Genomic DNA, 18973 nt, shown 5'->3' with positions numbered 1-18973 from the left:
TGCAGCATTCCAGGTCCCCAAGAACACAGTGGCCTCCATCATTCTTAAATGGAAGAAGTTTGGAACCACCAAGACTCTCCCTAGACCTGGCCACCGGGCCAAACTGAGCAATCGGGGGAGAAGGGTAACCAAGTACCCGATGGTCACTCTGACAGCTCCAGAGGCCTTTTTGGTAGAGTGACCAGACGTAAGCCACTCCTCAGTAAAAGGCACATGACAGCCCGCTTGGAGTTTGCCAAAAGGCCCCTAAAGACACTCAGACCATAAGAAACAAGCTTCTCTGGTCTGATGAAACCAAGATCGAACTCTTTGGCCTGAATGCCAAGCGTCACATATGGAGGAAACCAAGCACCATCCCTACGGTGAAGCATGATGGTGGCAGCATCATGCTGTGGGGATGTTTTTCAGCGGCAGGGACTGGAAGACGAGTCAGGATCGAGGGAAAGATGAACGGAGCAAAGTACAGAGAGATCCTTGATGAAACCTGCTCCAGGGTGCTGGGGCGAAGGTTCACCAAGTCTCTGAATGTCCTTGAGTGGCCCAGCCTGAGCCCCGACATGAACCCGATCGAACATCTCTGGAGAGACCTGAAAATAGCTTTGAAGCAACGCTCCCCATCCAACTTGACAGAGCTTGAGAGGATCCGACGAGAAGAATGGGAGAAACTCCCCAAATACAGGTGGGCCAAGCATGTAGCGTCATACCCAATAAGACTCGAGGCTGTAATCGCTGCCAAAGGTGTTTCAACAAAGTATTGAGTAAAGGGTCTGAATACTTATGTAAATGTGATATTTCTGTTTGTTTTTAAAAAATAAATTGCTAAGATATTTAAATATTTTTTTTTGCTTTGTCATTATGGGTTATTGTATGTAGATTGATTAAGGGGAAAAACGATTTAATCAATTTTAGAATAAGGCTGTAACCTAACAACATTTTGAAAAAGTCAAGTGGCATTTCCCTTACTTGGTTGCCATATTTTGCTTGTATTAACATAGGGCCCCATTCACTCAACTCTCTCCTTCTGTCTGCCAGTCGTCAGTGCTAGGGGCAGGTTTCGGGGACCTGGGCCAGTCTAAGAGGAGTCAGTCCAGTCCGGGGGCCCAGATCTTGGAGCAGCTGAAGGGCCCGGGCCTGGGTCCTCTCCCATCCTCCCAGGCAGCCCCCCCTCCCAGCACTCAGGGGGCCAGTAACAGCTCTCTGGGGAGTAGACTCCCAGGGCTAGGAGGAGCCGCCCCTGTTCTCCCACTGCCTTCCACTTCAAGCTGGGATATCAAGGTCCCAGAGCCCAGCGCCACATCCTCCTCACACACCTCCCACTTCAGCCGTGAGTAACACAGATTAACCTAAATAATCTATCATTTCAAATACCTGCCATATTGTTTTTTTTTGTTAAATGGCCATGTGTCTGTATGTGGTGGTTGAGTCCGTATGCCTGACTGATCTGTATTTGTGTGTTCGCCCTCCAGGGGACTTTAAGCTGCAGCCTGAGCCATCCCTGGTGCTGAGCCAGCTGGCCCAGAGACACGGCGCCCCCTCTCTGCCCATTGCTCGCCAGCCCAGCCCAGCCCAATCTCCCTCCCCCATCCAGGGACCCCCCCTGGCCACCATCGGTGCCAAGCCTGCCCACAGCGCCGGGCCGGACACTCAAGGCAGCAACTCGCTGCAGCAGCACCGCGTTCCACAGCTAAAGGCCCAGAAACGAAGGATACCTCCCACCTCTAAGGTAAAAGGAACCACAGACAAATATTTCCTCGATTCCCTGTGTGAGGTCAAGGAATCAAGGACAGGAGGAATCAAGGAAAGAATTGGGCTTCACCCAGTGTGTAGGACAGGAATGGTCAACCTTGGCTATCAAGGTTCTTGTTTTAGGCCAGTAAAAACACATCTGATTGACCTAATCAAGGTCTTGATGCTTAATTGGTCAATTCCCAGCGTTGAAGAGCACTGCTCTAAATGAAGAAGCTAAGGGTGTTTGAGGGGATTGGCGATCAAGATTAGCAAATCTGTGCAGATCCTGATGATTCTCTCAAATGCAAGGATTGTGAATAATAAAGATGCTGTTTCCCGTCAATGAGTCCCCTCTGAGTAACAGCTTTCCCCTCCACTCCAGATCCCCTCGTCGGCGGTGGAAATGCCTGGCTCTGCCGACGTCCCAGGTCTTAACGTTCAGTTCGGAGCACTGGACTTTGGCTCGGAGGCAGCCCTGCCGGACTTTGGCACCGTGGAGACGTGTGTCACCGGGGGCTCCAGGGAGTCCACCCCGGCCCCACAGAGCCAGACCAGCCTCTATTCCAATCCCCTCAGGTGGGTCACAATCTCCACCGTGGGTGTATTCTGGGAGGTGAAAGTTACAGACAGAAAAAGTAACCAGTTTACATGATTCCACATTTCGCCTTAGACAGTCTGATCTCTTCAGCACAATTTATTGTGTATATTATTTTATTTTGCACTCCTGAACACACCCCAGGGGTGGTCAACAGATTGAAGACCATGCTAGCTCACCCTAGAAGTCCATACGAAGTCTTCTTATTATACATTTTAAAGTGTCGCGACATAGTTTAACTAAAACCTCCTTCTCGGTTTGTCTCCAGTGAATCTATGAGCACCCCTCTTTCCGTCCCCCTCCCATCCTCTGAGCCTGTCTACCACTCCCCGTCGGTGCCCATGCCCAGCCTGACCCCCTCCTCTATGGGTACAGTCAGCTCCTCCACTCCATCCTCCTCCATCTCCTCCTCGGTGCCCTCCTCCTCTTCCACGTCTCCCTTTGTCTCAGTGGGGAGCGGTTATGACTGTGGGCCCGTGGCCCCTCACTCACACCTGGCCTTCTCCCAGAGCAAAGAGGCACCCGGGCCAATCATGGTGAGTCTAAGTTTGGCTAGTGTAAGCCATAACGAACACACCGCAGGCCAACAGTATTCATTAGGTACCAAATGGAAGAAAACGTCCAGAAACCGGGATAGACTACCTGAACTTGTCCTATAAGAATCGCTTGTTTTTGTGTTCTGTTGCAGAAGGTTTTGGCTATGGTGTGCCCTAATGAACAAGACTCAGGCCTCCCACACAGTCTCAGTGTCCTGGGTTGTGCAATAATGAGACACATCATTTGTTGTTTATGAAATATGAATGATAAATGCATTTCGCAATGTTGGGATAATAAAGTAAAGTTGACATGGGTGAAGAATCCAATGTTTAATTAGTCGTTTGCTCGTCTCAACAGAACGGTCTGAATGGTGTAAGGACGTCTGCTATGGACCGTAAGTTACACATTTCATTCATTCTGTGCTGCTCTTTTTGTCAGTTGACCTCAGGATTTGTGTTTTTTAATTGATTGTTTCCCTCTCTCTCACCAGCTTCGTCAGCCTCCTCTACGCCAAAGCCGGAGTCTCCCTCTCTGAGCATCAGTACCAGCAGTGCCCCTGCCCCCTCTGCCCTCATGCCCTCCCACAGTTCGGCACTCCCCAGTCTGCCACACGACATGCCCTCTGCCAGCCTGGCACCACTCAGCAGGTAACACGCACTTGTCTTTACGCACTTGCCTTCACGTGCTTGCATTGACGTGAGTTAGAGACAATTTATACATACAGAATTCCAAGTTTTGCCATTATAGGCTAGAAATGCAGTTACTTTCTTCGGACAATTTATAGATACTGGATTGTAAATATATCTAAATCAAGAGCAGAAGGTAAATGGGGATATTAAGGACATTCATTGTCTCTCTCTCTCTCTCTCTCTCTCCCCCATTGTAGCCATGGCAGCAGTAGTCATTCCTCTCTCACTGTGAGTACTGTTCAACACACAGACACACGCGCTTCTTTTAAGAGATACCATACCGAGTACAGCCTCCTCTGTAACTAACTCTCTCGGTGTCTCTCACTCTACCTCTCTCTGTGTAGTATACCAGTGTAGACAGTAGTGTGAGCTCTCTGGCACCCTCGTCTGGCTCCTACTCCTCTGCCCCAGCCCAGGCCCCAGCCCAGGCCCCAGCCCAGTCACTCCACCAGGTCAACAGCGGCATGGCTCACATCATGGGCACCATGAGCCACATGAACAGCATGGTCAGTAGCATGGGTGGCAGCGGGCATCACGCCAGCCAAGCACTGGGGCTCAGTGCCAACGGGACCACGGCCCAAGCGAACCTCTCCTCGGCCCCCAGGACCGCACCGCTGCTCTCCTCCTCAACTGGTACACACAAACATGCATGAATATACGCGCTCACGCATACATGTATACACACACTCGTACAGTCACGTTCACCTACATATTAAAACACAAACGTAAAGACTATAAGTGAAACTGTAATTCTGTCTAGATAGCAGTGTGTTTTGTTCTTGTGTTTTTCAGGTAAAGCTCCTCCTAACCTGTCTCAGGGGGTTCCCCCACTACTGCCCAACCAGTACATCATGGGCCCAGGAGGCCTGCTGCCTGCCTACCCGGTAACTATTGTGTCTGTTTGTGTGTCACTGTCTCTCCTGGCCTAGTGGTTAGAGCGTTGGGACAGTAACTGAAAGGTTGCTGGACCAAATCCCCGAGCTGACAAGGTAAAAATCGGTCTTTCTGCCCCTGAGCAAGGCAGTTAACCCACTGTTCCCCGGGCGCCGAAGACGTGGATGTTGATTATGGCAGCCCCGCGCACCTCTCTGGTTCAGAGGGGTTGGGTTAAATGCGGAAGACACATTTCAGTTGAATGCATTCAGTTGTACAACTGACTAGGTTATCCCGCTTTTCCTTTCCCTGCTTTCAAAGTAAAGAAACATATTTTGTTATTTGGGTGTATGATCCATTCAAGTGACTGTATTTGCCATGTGTTCCACAGCAGATCTACGGCTATGAGGACCTCCACATGCTACAGTCCAGACTGCCTATGGTGAGTCTCAATGATTTATATATGCACTGATGACTGACGGGGCGCTGTTTAAGCCACCTTGCCTCCATCTTGGCACTTCCCCACATATTGTTTTTGTGAGAAATCTATGAAAAAGAACAGGAATTTCATATTAATATGAAAAGTGTATACTAAAATATAAAAAATATTGTATGTCATGTCTCAAAATCGATTCTATCTCACCTCTATATTGTTTTATGTCCTCCGGATTCGAGAAGAAAGATGAGTTCAACAGTGAGCCTGTCAGTTGGCCTTAATTCTCGCACAGCATCCAGCCTAGCTGACGCAAATCTATTTTCCAGATTTTAATTTTGACCACTTTTTTTTGTCTTGATTTAGTCACCCAATTTTGGCCATCCTACACGGGTAAAAAAAATAAACATAACTTTTGAACGGATTATGATAGAGACATTTTGGACCATTGGTTTTCTTAGAGGATTATCTACACATCATTTTACCAATTGGTCAAAAGATGTGTTTTTGATTGAACACCCTACTCTACTAGTCTGTGTACCAGTCTTTTTAGCTAACAGAATGGCCTACCGGCAATCTCAACGTTCAGTATACGGGGGGGGGATTTACGCCGCAGTTTCTGATTGGCAGTTAAAAGCTATCTATTTTCCATCACAACGTTATGGAACATGGGGTGCGTGCAAATTTGGCACAATATAGAATTAGAATTTTAAGAACAACAATTAACAATACCGTTATAACAGGGTGTGGTTATTACCTTGTGAGAAGGCGGTGTCAATGCAAAATCATGTTGTTCAAAGTGGCTAGAAAGGACTCCGTATTGAGAGAGAGAGACAGCGAGAAATAATGATACAGAAAATACTGTATTAGCCCATAAGATTCAATCGAGCTACGTTTGCTTCGCTTGCATCCTATTCTCGAGGAAAGAAACGCAAAACTGCCACTTGTCATCATTCCTCGTGTTTCCTGAGATCGGGACTTGCTTACATTTTTACAATTGTGTTATGCTCACTTCAGTTATGTTATTTTTCTCTCCTCTAATTAAGAGATGGAATCCAGACAGTATACTTTAGGAAACTTTCTGAATGGACATTAGTTTTTCCAAATTTCCCCCCCGGTAATTCAGATTTTTTTTGTTCTTCATTCAATTGAGTCGACGATGAAAGCTTGGTGGTTTTTAATCTATGCGTGAAGATAGTTCAACATCATGTCTGGACGATAAAAGGCTACACTGATCACTCGTGCTTGGCTGACAAACGTCTAGGAAATGTGATCCTAATCATTATTTTTGCGATCCACGTTAGACGTCACTCCTAATGATAAGGCTACCTGCTGATGTGAGCTGCCGGACAGTGCGCGTGCACTTGAAAATGCGTTTATGGATGAGAACACGAGTTTGCCATTTCCGAAAAGTAGCTCCAGTCCCTGCTTGGCAATCCGTTGACCAAGGTCAACAGCCAGGGTCTCAAATAGGCCTAGGTACTACACTTTTTTATTATTGTACATTTAATTAAACTGACACATTTGGTGATGTTCGTCTTCAATTCATTGGCACATCAGACAGATCCTGTTTTTGTCTCTGGATGAATTGCACAGATGCTGATCGCTTTGATTCAGTGTAGTAGGCAAGGCCTAAAATATATATATATATATATATATATATATATATATATATATATATATATATATATGCTAGTATAGTTTAATAGCCCAGCCTAATTCACTTATAACTTACAGATCTGTTCCGTTCTTGCACAATTCAAACTCTGGCATCTCCATTGGCATCTCTCTCTTCCATCCTCTCTCTATTCCTCTTATAGCTCCTGAACCAGTAGCCTATCACAATGCATGTCCCAGAAGTAGCAATATATACTGAACAAAAATATAAACGCAACATGTAAAGTGTTGATCCCATGAGCTGAAATAAAAGATCCCAGAGATTTTCAAAATGCACAAAAAGCTTATTTCTCTCAAATGTTGGTGCACAAATTTGTTTACATCCCTGTTAGTGAGCATTTCTCCTTTGCCAAGATAATACATCTACCTGACAGGTGTGGCATATCAAGAAGCTGATTAATAAGCATGATCATTACAGAGGTGCAACTTGTGCCGGGGACAATAAAAGACCACTCTAAAATGTGCATTTTTGTCACACAACACAATGCCACAGATGTCTCAAGTTTTGAGGGAGGTGCAATTAGCATGCTGACTGCAGGAATGTCCACCAGAGCTGTTGCCAGAGAATTGAATGTTCATTCCTTTACCATAAGCCACCTCCAACGTCATTTTAGATCCAACCTGTACTCACAACCGCAGACCATGTGTACCCACACCAGCCCAGGACCTCCACATCCGGCTTCTTCACCTGCGGGATTGTCTGTGGAGGGGTGCTGAGGAGTATTTCTGTCTGAGAGAATGCCAAGAGTGTGCAAAGCTGTCATCAAAGCAAAGGGTTGCTACTTTGAAGAATCTCAAATATAAAATCTATTTTGATTTGTTTAACACTTTTTTGGTTACTACATGATTCCATATGTGTTATTTCATAGTTTTGATGTCTTCACTATTATTCTACAATGTAGAAAATAGTAAAAATAAAGAAAAACCCTTGAATGAGTAGATGTGTCCAAACTTTTGACTGGTACTGTATAGATTTGAGGATTTGGAGGATTTGCTTGCTGGATATAAAATAAGCTACAGTGTTCACACTGTGAACTGGCGGTGAAGTTTGAATGGCGAGAGCTTCTCTGGTGTGTTGTGATCACATTGGCTGGTGGTAAAAATGTAGTAAAGGGGAATCCGAATCCGTTTTCTCGCACCCAATGTTTATGTTTACAATGAAATGTATTAGGTTAGAATGCCCAATGTTAGAATGTTTCCAATGAAATTGATGAAATAAGTTAGAATGTTTTCCTATCAGTCAAATTTGCATAAACATTGTGATTGGATGATAGCTGTGAGGGTTATCGAATCAGAATCAAATACTCCGATCTCCTCAAGTTCATTAATGATAAATGTTCATATTTAAAGATAACCGGAAGGCCAGTCTCTTTGGCAAAGAGACAGGAGTGGCAAGCAGTGGAACGTAATAGCTGAACAGACACTGCAACCAGGCTACTACTCTACTGCCATTCATTCCAATTAGACAGATTTGGATTTCTATGTTTCTGAACTGGTCTCTCTCTGCGTAAAGCCCTCTTTGCAGGATTACTACGGAATCACATTCCCTGGTCCCGCAGCACTCTCTGGCAGAGATGGTAGCCTCGCCAATAACCCCTACTCAGGTAAGCAACTCTAGCAGCGCTACTGTCAAACCCTTTTTGTCAACTGTTTTGAAACTTTTGGAACTAGGTCCTGGAATTATAAACTAGCTTGACAATATTTCCATGACTATGGAGCTGAGGGGGATAAAAAAATGGAAAATCGTTCATGTTTATTCTGCTAAAATAGTAACAGGTACGATCACACACCCCTGGGGGACATCTTTACCATGTGTTACGCTTTCCGTAATCTTCCCTCCTCTACCTTCCTCTGCAGGTGAAGTCACAAAGTTTGGCAGGGGTGACTCCACCTCCCCTGCGCCTAGCAGCTTGTCGGCCCAACAGCAGCCCCAACAGGGCCAGAGCCAAGGGCAGAACCAGGCCCAGCCACAACCCCCCCAGCCCCAGCCTCAAGGCCAACCCCAGGGCCACCACAACAGCCAGCAGCAGCAGGCCTTCCTCCCGCCAGGCTACAGCTACACAGGCCTGCCCTACTACCCCGGGATGCCTGGCGCTGCCTTCCAGTACGGCCACACCATGTTCATGCCCCAGGGACAGGGGCCAGCCAAGCAGCACGGTGTGGGTTTGGGAAACCCCTCAGCCAGCCCCTTCCAGCAGCAGCAGCCCAGCGGCTACGGCCAGCACACCTTCAGCTCAGGTTGGTTACCGTGAGAGAGGGAGACACACACACCAACAATCTAGTTGACCACTGTGGAAAAGAGAGGTTGATGTCAGTATGTTGTTGTATGGTCTCAGGGTATGAGGACCTGACCCAGGGCCAAGCAGGAGTAGACTATAGCAAGGGCTATAGCAACTCCTCCCAGAGCCAGGCCAAATCTGCTGCTACAGGCCCCGGTAAAGGTACATCACCCTCCCATTAAATCCCGGTCATCTGACCCCATATCGTTACCATGCATGAACGGTTCTAAGTCTTGTGGTGTTTTTTTAAATGTATTTCTATTATTAAAAATTTGAACTTGCCTGGTGAAATAAATAAATATTGCCATTTCAATGACATCTGATACATTTTTTCATCAGTATTGGGCAAAAGTCATAAGCTGTCCTGATTTTAATAGGCATTAAGTCATGCTTTTGACTGTGATACGAATGTTTGTTCAACTATTTAAATATTTTATCGTATGCTAGGCGGCATATCTGTGACGTCAGGCAACTCCGGGGTCCCAGAAATCAGTGGAAGTGTTTACAACAAGACCCAGGTGAGATGTTTGTGTTTCAGATTTTTATTTATACTGAACCAAAATATAAATGCAGCAGTTTCCAAGATTTTACTGAGTTACAGTCCAACAAAAAAAAATCAGTCAATTGAAATAAATTAATTAGGCACTAATCTATGGATTTCACGACTGGGAATATAGATATGCATCTGTTGGTGACAGATACCCTAAAAAAGAAAAGTATGGATCGGAAAACCACTCAGTATCTGGTGTGACCACCATTTGCCTCATGCAGCGCGACACGTCTCCTTCGCATAGAGTTGATTGTGGGCTGTGGAATGTTGTCCCACTTCCTATTCAATGGCTGTGCAAAATTGCTGGATATTAGCGGGAACGGAAACGCGCTGTCGTACACATCGATCTAGAGCATCCCAAACATACACAATGGGTGACATGTCTGGTGAGTATACAGGCCATGGTAGAAATGGGACATTTTCAGCATCCAGGAATTGTGTACAGATCCTTGCGACATGGGGCTGTGCATTGTCATGCTGAAAAATGAAGGTGGCGGCAGCGGATGAATGACGCTACAATGAGCCTCAGGTTAATTTCTGTGATCTTTTATTTCAGCTCATGAAACATGGGACCAACACTTTACATGTTGCATTTATATTGTTTCCATTGTACATCATTACTATACCCATTAGTCCATCAGGGCTTATCTCCCCGGGATCATACACTAACACAATACTCTCTTATCAGTTATGATTTCAATTCTAGTCCTTTGCCAGAGCTTATTAACTGTGTTATGGTATTTTTTTTTCTCCATGGTCGTTTTTTCCCCAGATAAATCTAATCACTGACCTTGACTTTGCACTCCAATTGTCCGTTTCCAGTCCTTTGATAAGCAGGGTTTCCATGCGGGGACTCCCCCTCCTTTCAACCTGCCTTCGGCTATGGGGGGTCCTGGAGGGGCCCCGGGTGGCTACGCTCCCGCCCCCTTCCTCCACATCCTGCAGCCTGCCCACCAGCAACCCCACTCTCAGATGCTGCACCATCATCTGGCCCAGGACGGACAGGTAACACATTCACCCAGTCTACAACCGTGTTAACATGCCACTGGTTAGATCAGTGGTGGGCAATCCTACCCTGTGCTTGTAGGCTTTTGTTCCAGCCAAGCAGTAACACCTGATTCTACTCAAGTCTTTTTGGTTAATCAGTTTTATTTCAACAAAAGCCTGCACCCACACTAGCCATCACTTTGCATGTCTATATCAGTGTGGTGACGCTGTCCTCTGTCTCTAGGGAGGTCCTAGCCAGCGAGGCCAGTCTAGCAGCATGCAGCAGAAGGGCCAGGTCAACAAGTCCAGCTACGGCAGCTCCCCATACTGGGGCAACTGACAGGGCTGTGTGTGTACACACTGCATCATGCCCACCTATCAGACCAGAGGGGGGGGAACAAAGTACTTTACAACACACACTAACAACCCCCCCAATATTCCCCTTTAAAAATGTATGGCTGTTGTATGTAAAATATATTTATGTATGTATTTATACAGTATATATGTATTAGTAGGACATGAAATTTGGTTTAGATTTTTTCTGAAGGATAGGAATCAAATATGAAGTTGATGGTGAATATACAGTACTTGAACCAGAACAAGCGTGGATGATATTTGTATGCACACATGAACCTGATGTACATTACAGCTAAGCATAATTTCACACATCTCCGAACTCTTCTATTGAGGGTAATTGATAGCTTGATTCCCACCTTTTATACAGCGAGCTTAAAGTATTGGCGTAGAGGAATTTGGTCTCGTTACTCCAGCACTTCGGATTTGAAATGACTACGGTTAGTGCAAATTCTCAGCTTTAATCTGTGGGTATTTTCCCCCCATTATAACACAGGACCAAATTCACATGATCCCATATTCCTAGCACAAAATTACATCAAGCCTATGACTGAAAATGAAAGCTGTTTTGTCCCAATACTTTGATCTCACTGCAATTGGCGTATAGAAAACATTCCAGTGTGGAGTCTCACAGGTGAAATCTTGCCCACTTAAAATGATCTGACCTTTTCACCCGAAAGGGTATCAAGAATATGCATTTGTAGAATGTGCACTATGGTACAGAAAAATGCATAATTGATTTGCCACTAGATGGCATCAAGAGTGCCCAAATGTTCATAATTGTGCACTCAATAGCATGGTATTTCACTTTTAATTTAAGCTTCCTGCCCATGTCTTGGGAAAATGTGAGGTTAGACGCTTTCATGTCGTTACTAACATTCCATTAGCGGGATCTTTTTAATTTGTTTCACCAGTTTCAAACCATTCAGATTGATAGGGGTAAATTGACAAAGTAATCAACGCATAACTGGTTTAGACAACTATCCCCTTTTATATCAAATTGGCTGCAATTCTAGCCACGCGTGGAATTATTTCAGAGACAACAGGCGGGTCCACGTGAGAAATGGTTGAAAGCACATTTATATTGAACAGATTTGATAGAAAATGTCCATGAAAGTATTTACATACAAGTGTGATGATTATTACATTAACATCAATGCACTGAGCTGAATATTCACCTCCCGTGTAGTACGTTGAGGCTAGGGAGCGGAAAGAATCAAAATGAGAAACTTGATTACACAAGTCAGTTGGCTTACAACCGCTTAAATCCAAAGCTAAAAAAAATAAGATGGCAACAAAACTGTACAGAACTTAAAAATAAAAAAAATAGAAGTCTCAGCCAAATTGGCTATTCAGTCCTTTTTCTTCCTCTTCTTTTTCTTCTCAGTCTGGGGTGTTTCTGGAGCCTCCTCAGCCACTGGCTCCACCTCCATTGCCTCACTCTTTCGTTTCTTTTTCTTCTTGGCCGGAACATCTCCGTTCTCTGCTGCTGAAGCCTCTTCCTCCATTTGAACTGCCTCGGATACCGACTTTTTTTTCTTCTTCTTTGCCTCGCCGTTCTCAGTCGCCTAAAGACAGATCATTACATTAGGATGTTTCAGAATTACTCCATGGTCTACGCTCATTTCCGAATTGTAATGTCCGACTCACTTCAGTGACTTGGGCCACTGTAGGGGACCAGCCAATGGTTCGGAGTCAAGTTAGTTTAGCATGTCGTACACTGAGACAAAACCATGTGGAAGGGTCAAATCTCAAATCAAAACATGCCTTCAGTTAGACTGGACAGCTGAAGCAATAATTACCCCTGCCTCGCCATCACCCGCTTCCTCGTCGCCGTCACCAGTGGAGAGGGCTGCCAGCTTCTTCTCCCGCTTCATGCGTTTCTTCTCCTTTTTTGCCAATTTGATCTTTATCTCAGCTGCCACCTCTCCGGCCTAGGAGGGGGGTAAGCAAAACAGCATGGTTATACTTCTAGGAGACTAGCCACTTAGGGCTGCTAGAAGCAGTGGAGATGTGCTTTAGTGCAGTGTCAGGCTCATTAAATCAGTAAACCCCCACAGTTGAGTCAGGGAAAATGTTGTCATCACCCACAGCAAATAAGCTAAACATCTACGAGGAAAGTACTAAAATAATGCTCACAAAACGGATCCCATTTCAATGTCAGCGCACCTGTATAACAGCCTCTTTCATGACGTCCAGGTTCTTGCGAGGCGCCTCTCCCGTCTCGTAGAACGAAAGGCGCTCCTCCACCTGGTCACGCAATTTGTCACCAAACACACAGGTGGGCACATCTGTCAGATTGGAAAGAAATTCTATTACACCGTTTGCCAGCAGGGGGCACCAGCAACAATACGCAAGACCTTGGATTTGCTCAGTAGTTAACTCATCACCATCATACACCCGGAGGTGGATTACTGTTGACGAAAAATAAGAACATCATCGCAAATAATGCCAGATGGGACATAGTGAACAGGCCACAAAAACAACCTTTTCTACTAAGCCACTGCTCTCCTCATGGTTAAACCCCACCCATCACTCACCAGAAAAGGCATCAATTCTTGAGGCGATTGTGCACTTATTGGCCAGGTAACGGGAGATACGCCCTTTGTTCTTGGCTGCAGCACGACCAATGAAGGTTGAGTGGAAGATGAGGCCATACTTGGGGGTGTTGCCACGTGTCTTCAGAGCCCTGTGTGCAAGGAATGGCTGTTGGGTTACCAGTTTAAGTAAACTTCGCTATGGAAACAAATGTTTCCCCAACAGGTAAGTGTTGATTACTCAATTTGTATTAGTTGCCATGAGATTTCCTAATTCAAACGAAAGTACAACCATAACCCCTTTATCATGGCCCAAGACTAGAACAAAGTGCCAAGTAATCTACCTCTTAGTGCCCTGGGCGGCTGCTCAGACTGTGGGGGTGCGTAATGGAGAGAGAGAGATCACCCCGAGGGGGTCACACCCAGTCACCCTTCTCTGCTCCGCCCCAGCCCTGCCATCACAGCAGCCGCCAGTTTCCCCAGCAGGGAGGGGGTGCCCCAGTACCTGAACAGGGCCTTCTCAGCACCCAGGATCTGCACAGTTGAAGCTGGGTACTTGGCCAGGTTGGTTAAGCTGCCGGCGTGGGAGATCAGGCGTGCTCCCACCTAGGGGGAGGGGGAAGAGACAACATGTCAGAAGTTGGTCGGTGAACATGCCACTGGTCGCAGAGGTGTCAGGGACAGTCAGCACCGATGGAAGACTCAACATTACGAGTTCAGGGGATTGACAGATTTGGTATAAACATCATTTGGTCCCGTTAAGTGTGAAGTGGACAGTTGTAAGGTCACAACATACCACATCCCCTATGAGTGCGGCCAAGTTGGGGGCCACCTGGCCCATCTTGGAGTGAAGATACTCCTGGAGCTCCAGCCTGTAGGCAGCCAGTGAGACCACGCGGTTAGAGAACCGCTCAATGTTGATCAGGTCAATGGGAGAGATGTCCATGCCTACAGAAAGGGAAAGGCAACGTTGATACCAGGGACACTGGCGTTCATTGTACAAACACCACAGCGAAGACTGAAATATACATTTTGTATCTCCCGACAGGATCCACAGGAAGGATTTGAGCCTTCACTACAGGTTTATGAGAGAACTATAATAATCTACCCCTCTGTGTTGGTCATATAGGACACCTCAAAGTCCTAGATGGGCAAAAAAGGGGTTGTTTTTAATACCCGCATATAAGACAGTGTGGGACATGTACTGACCCATGGAGCTGCGGGAGGCCTCCAGGATGGACTGGGCCTTGGCACTGTCCATCACCACCTCTTCCATGCTCTCCAGACTTTCCTCACTCAGCTCCTTCCGGTTGCCAATCAGCTGGGTCATCTTGCAGTATGTAGAGTTATCCGTCACTATCTTGATCAGCTCCGGGAAATGGTAGCCATACCACTCACTATAAACCAGAACAGGAAAGAGGGAGCAGAAGTTGGGAATGTTTGGAAAATCAAAACCACCAGGTTGAGGGCATAATTTATACTGAGGGACCGTCAGCACCGATGGAAGACTCAACATTATGAGTTCAGGGGATTGACAGATTTGGTATAAACATCATTTGGTCCCGTTAGCAAGTGTGTCAGTGGATGGTTGTTGATCTACTACTACGTACCACATCTCCTTTGAGGGAGACTTGGCAATCAAAGCAGCTGTACCTACCGCACACGCATGGAGAAGGTGTTGATGTCCTTGTCCAGCTGGTCAAGAAGGGCAATGGATTGGATGATCATGTTGTCGGACCTGTTGACGTTGAACTTGACCTTGGCCCTGGAGTAGCTGTGGCCCAGCCCCAGCTGGGCCTTGGAGGCAGCCTGGGCAGTCAGCCCCTTCACCAGGGAGTGGAAGTGGAGACGCACACCTTCAGGTGAGAACAGTAAGTGACTGAGTATGCATGGGGGTGGCATTTTCACAACCTGGGTCATTGGCACTGGCGGCCGTTCAGATTTTCAGTATAAACCGTCACGAGGGTCAGGGATTGATTATCTTGACATCACCACAGGCCAGACATCCCCAGCTACACACTGTCTACTGGTCAACATAAATGATGACACCCCCCCCACCACAATAACTTGTACTGTAGCCCAGTTGTACTCACCTCTCAATATCTCTGCCACCACTCCTCCAGTCTGGATGGCCAAGCCCAGCTCTTCTTGCAGAGCTCCTCCTATCTTGGCATCACCTACCCCCAGCATTGCCTTCTTCTTGCCCCCTATTGGAAGGTTAGTCTCCAGGAACAGCTTCAGGTCAGCATGGACCACACCTGAAACAATTACAACATTTTGAATTATAGACTACAAACAAGAGTATTATTAGTTGGGGGTGTGTTAACATACTGGCTAATGCCATCTGGTATAATTAATATAGCCAGGCCCAGAAGTTCAGGTTTGATGATTGGTGTCAGCACAGTCATTCAGAGGATTGACAGATTTTTGTATAACATCATTACATCTGAGCTTGGATTACAATTGAGTAAACGAAATAAAGCATCCAACTCACCTTCTGATATGGCATTAATATTATCTAGAGCAGCCTGGGCCGACTTGAACGGGAAAAAAGCAGCTAGGCTCACCATGCCATTGAATTTCCCAATGTTTAGAACACAGTCTTCAACCTGGGGAGAGGGCGTAAATATTAACTCCAACATCAACGAATATGGGTAAACCTGCGTCAAATGCCATGATATTTGTGGATGAATTGTTTATTCGTACCTGAGGCAAAAGCATGCCAATCTCTTCCACCTCCTTAACAACGAAGAGGGCATACCCTGCTGCGTGTTCGAACAGCACATGCAACAGCACCTGTGGATGAGATACGCATTAGGTTATCAAACTTTATATAAGTAGCTACATATTAAATACGACAGAGAAAAAAAACATGACTGAAACCAAATTATTAAATCACTATGAGGTAGCGAAACGCGTTAACTTGTTTAAACACTGGGCGTGGGCGATAACGCGCTGCCGCACGCGTGTAGGCAGCCATGATGGAATTATCCACGTGGTGCGTAAAATTACGGTAAGTGGTCAAATTAAACAATGTTAAGCAAGAATAGTCATTTCACAAGTGGACGACACAGCCGATGTGATATGATACAGGTAATTGATAATATTTCCCAAAAAGAAGCGTGAGCCTCGTTTAACGTGCCAAATACTTTACCAAGACGAGCGCCAAGCCACGTGTTGTATGGGACCAACACGCAGTAACATTGCGCACTTTGTAAAGGGAGCTAAATTAGACGATTACCGTGTATCACAAACGTTCATAAACGTGTGTTCCGTTATCTATTTGCTTAATATGTTCAGTAAGTGATAGTCACCCATTTCCTTTCACAAAATCAGAATTTTCACTGAGACAGAGGCCTACCATCGAGGCTGCCAACATCCATTTCCCCCACCTCTCTGCTGGGAGCACTAGCGAACGTTACCCACTGTAGTTCGCTAGTAATTACTGCATATAATAGTTACATGTTTTACTATGACACATTACGCAATCACTTAACTTGCTAGCTCGTCAATTTCCCACCCTGAAATTGAATCTATATGCCAAATAAATTAGCTAGTTCAGCGTTGAAAATGGTAGTTTTGCCACGAACATCTTATTATCCTAAGCATGTGTAACCACGAATAGTAGTTATTTCTTGGTGTTTAAATGGTTAAACATCCAAATGTCGTGCAAAAATATCAAAATATTACCATGATTGAAAAATATCAGCTGCGCCACGTTGGACGTGTCCTTTCCTCTGCTGCACGACTGTAGAAAGACTTCACTTGCTTTCCAACACCCAGCCACATGACTGAAGTACCGTGGGGTCGACTTTGTATCGCGAGATTAACGAATTTAGCATAATGTCGGCCACCACTTGTTGATTGATTAATGATGAGTTGTGATTTATGTATACGGTCTGTGGTTGGGATGCTGCGAGGCTTACCATGGGCTTTATGCATGATTGCAATGGGTTGTTATATAATGTAGTATAGCCTATGTGTACTAAATGTACTAACCATTCTGATTACTGGCTTCCAAGTAGTCCTATATACCCTGTTTATTCCAGGCACTACAGACTTTCAGGTACGTGCATTCGGAAAGTATTCAGACCCCCTTGACTTTTTCCACATTTTGTTACATTACAGCCTTATTCTAAAATGGATTAAATAAAAACATTTGTCTCATCAATCTACACACAATACCCCATAATGACAAAGCAAAAAACGTTTTTTTAGAAATTTTTGCAAATGTTTTAAAAACAAAAAAACAGAAATATCACATTTACATAAGTATTCAGACCCTTTACTCAGTATTTTGTTGAAGCACCTTTGGCAGCAATAACAGCCTTGAGTCTTCTTGGGTATGATGCTACAAGCTTGGCACACCTGTATTTGGGGAGTTTCTCCCATTCTCTGCAGGTCCTCTCAAGCTCTGTCAGGTTGGATGGGGAGCGTAGCTGCACACCTATTTTCAGGTCTCCCAGAGAAGTTTGATCAGGTTCAAGTCTGGGCTCTATCTGGGTGACTCAAGGACATTCAGAGACTTGTCCCAAAGCCACTCTTGCGCTGTCTTGGCTGTGTGCTTAGGGTCGTTGTGCTGTTGGAAGGTGAACCTTTGCCCCAGTCTGAGGTCCTGAATGCTCTGGAACAGGTTTTCATCAAGGCCCTCTCTCTACTTTGCTCTGTTCATCTTTCCCTCGATCCTGACTAGGCCCAGCCCCTGCCGCTGAAAAAATTCCCACAGCATGATGCTGCTACCACCATGCTTCACTGTAGGGATGGTGCCAGGTTTCCTCCAGACGTGACGCTTGGCATTCAGGCCAAAGAGTTCAATCTTGGTTTCATCAAATCAAATTTGATTTGTCACATGCACCGAATACAACAGGTGTAGACCTTACTGTGAAATGCTTACTTTACAAGCCCTTAACCAACAATGCAGTTTTAAGAAGAGTCAAGAAAATATTTACAAAATAAACTAAAATAAAAAAATAAATATTAGAAAAGTAACACAATAAAATAACAATACTGAGGCAATATACAGGGGGTACCTCTACCGAGTCAATGTGCAGGGGTACAGGTTACTCGAGGTAATTTGTACATGTAGGTAGGGGTTATGTGACTGCATAGATAATAAACAGTGAGTAGCAGCAGTGTAAAAACAATGGAGGGTTGGGTCAATGCAAAGTTGTTGACAATCAGACCAGATAATATTGTTTCTCATGGTCGCAGAGTCCTTTAAGTGCCTTTTGGCAAACTCCAAGCGGGCTGTCATGTGCCTTTTACTGAGTGGCTTCTGTCTGGCCTGAAGGGTGGAGTGCTGCAGAGATGGAGCTTTGTCAGAGTGACCATTGGGTTCTTGGTCATCTCCCTGACCAAGGCCCTTCTCCCCCTATTGCTCAGTTTGGCCAGGCATCCAGCTCTAGGAAGTCTTGGTGGTTCCAAATTTCTTCATTTAACAATGATGAAGCCACTGTGTTCTTGGGGACCTTCAATGCTGCATACATTTTTTGGTACCCTTCCCAGATCTGTGCCTCGCCACAAATCCGGTCTCGGAGCTCTAGAGACAATTCCTTTGACCTGGTGGCTTGGTTTGCTCTGACACACTGTCAACTCTGGGACCTCATATAGACAGGTGTGTGCCTTTCCAAATCATGTCCAATTTATTGAATTTACCCAGTCAAGTTGTAGAAACATCTCAAGGATGATCAATGGAAAAAGGATGCACCTGAGCTAATTTTCAAGTCTCATAGCA

At 45.5% G+C, this 18973-nt stretch overlaps 2 protein-coding genes and 2 non-coding genes across 5 annotated transcripts in view; 1 reads left to right on the top strand and 3 right to left on the bottom strand.

Annotated features, from left to right (window-relative positions):
• Window positions 1-11012, top strand: part of ubap2a (ubiquitin associated protein 2a) — a 38038-nt gene extending 27026 nt beyond the window's left edge. For both annotated transcript variants that reach the window (XM_024401627.2, XM_024401626.2), the window contains exons 12-27: window positions 1033-1324; window positions 1467-1723; window positions 2111-2304; window positions 2592-2859; window positions 3218-3254; window positions 3351-3507; window positions 3747-3777; window positions 3894-4182; window positions 4342-4433; window positions 4814-4864; window positions 8046-8136; window positions 8390-8770; window positions 8869-8973; window positions 9259-9329; window positions 10184-10366; window positions 10593-11012. In XM_024401627.2, coding sequence (XP_024257395.1) covers window positions 1033-1324; window positions 1467-1723; window positions 2111-2304; window positions 2592-2859; window positions 3218-3254; window positions 3351-3507; window positions 3747-3777; window positions 3894-4182; window positions 4342-4433; window positions 4814-4864; window positions 8046-8136; window positions 8390-8770; window positions 8869-8973; window positions 9259-9329; window positions 10184-10366; window positions 10593-10688 — 2595 coding nt within the window. In that variant the 3' untranslated portion in view covers window positions 10689-11012. The remainder of the gene's footprint in view (window positions 1-1032; window positions 1325-1466; window positions 1724-2110; window positions 2305-2591; window positions 2860-3217; window positions 3255-3350; window positions 3508-3746; window positions 3778-3893; window positions 4183-4341; window positions 4434-4813; window positions 4865-8045; window positions 8137-8389; window positions 8771-8868; window positions 8974-9258; window positions 9330-10183; window positions 10367-10592) is intronic.
• A 752-nt stretch (window positions 11013-11764) lies between these two features.
• On the bottom strand, window positions 11765-17063 carry nop56 (NOP56 ribonucleoprotein homolog). Its single transcript, XM_024401628.2, has 12 exons — window positions 16930-17063; window positions 15946-16035; window positions 15734-15848; window positions 15333-15497; window positions 14897-15095; window positions 14449-14636; window positions 14036-14187; window positions 13745-13845; window positions 13243-13391; window positions 12872-12993; window positions 12505-12636; window positions 11765-12270 (listed from the first exon to the last, which is right to left on the bottom strand). Exons 1-12 carry the CDS (start codon window positions 16930-16932, stop codon window positions 12055-12057), a joined length of 1632 nt encoding a protein of 543 aa, XP_024257396.1. The 5' UTR covers window positions 16933-17063; the 3' UTR covers window positions 11765-12054.
• On the bottom strand, window positions 12729-12794 carry LOC112233820. The gene has a single exon (XR_002949315.1). It is a non-coding gene; the product is annotated as a small nucleolar RNA SNORD57 (small nucleolar RNA).
• On the bottom strand, window positions 14270-14394 carry LOC112223501. The gene has a single exon (XR_002949335.1). It is a non-coding gene; the product is annotated as a small nucleolar RNA SNORA26 (small nucleolar RNA).
• Window positions 17064-18973: the final 1910 nt, after the last annotated feature.

This window comes from Oncorhynchus tshawytscha, linkage group LG02, assembly GCF_018296145.1.
Source record: "Oncorhynchus tshawytscha isolate Ot180627B linkage group LG02, Otsh_v2.0, whole genome shotgun sequence".
Classification (NCBI taxonomy): domain Eukaryota; kingdom Metazoa; phylum Chordata; class Actinopteri; order Salmoniformes; family Salmonidae; genus Oncorhynchus; species Oncorhynchus tshawytscha.
The sequence above is the reverse complement of the archived record's forward strand: the minus strand, read 5'-3'. Positions and strand labels throughout refer to the sequence as shown.

Bases quoted from the DNA above. Each gene is read 5' to 3' on its own strand.
- nop56 (XM_024401628.2), bottom strand. The intron at 13,846-14,035 runs GTATGTTGTGAC...CCCTCCCCCTAG, and splicing joins CCGCACTCATAGGGGATGTG to GTGGGAGCACGCCTGATCTC. The intron at 12,271-12,504 runs GTAATTATTGCT...ATCTGTCTTTAG, and splicing joins CGGGTGATGGCGAGGCAGGG to GCGACTGAGAACGGCGAGGC.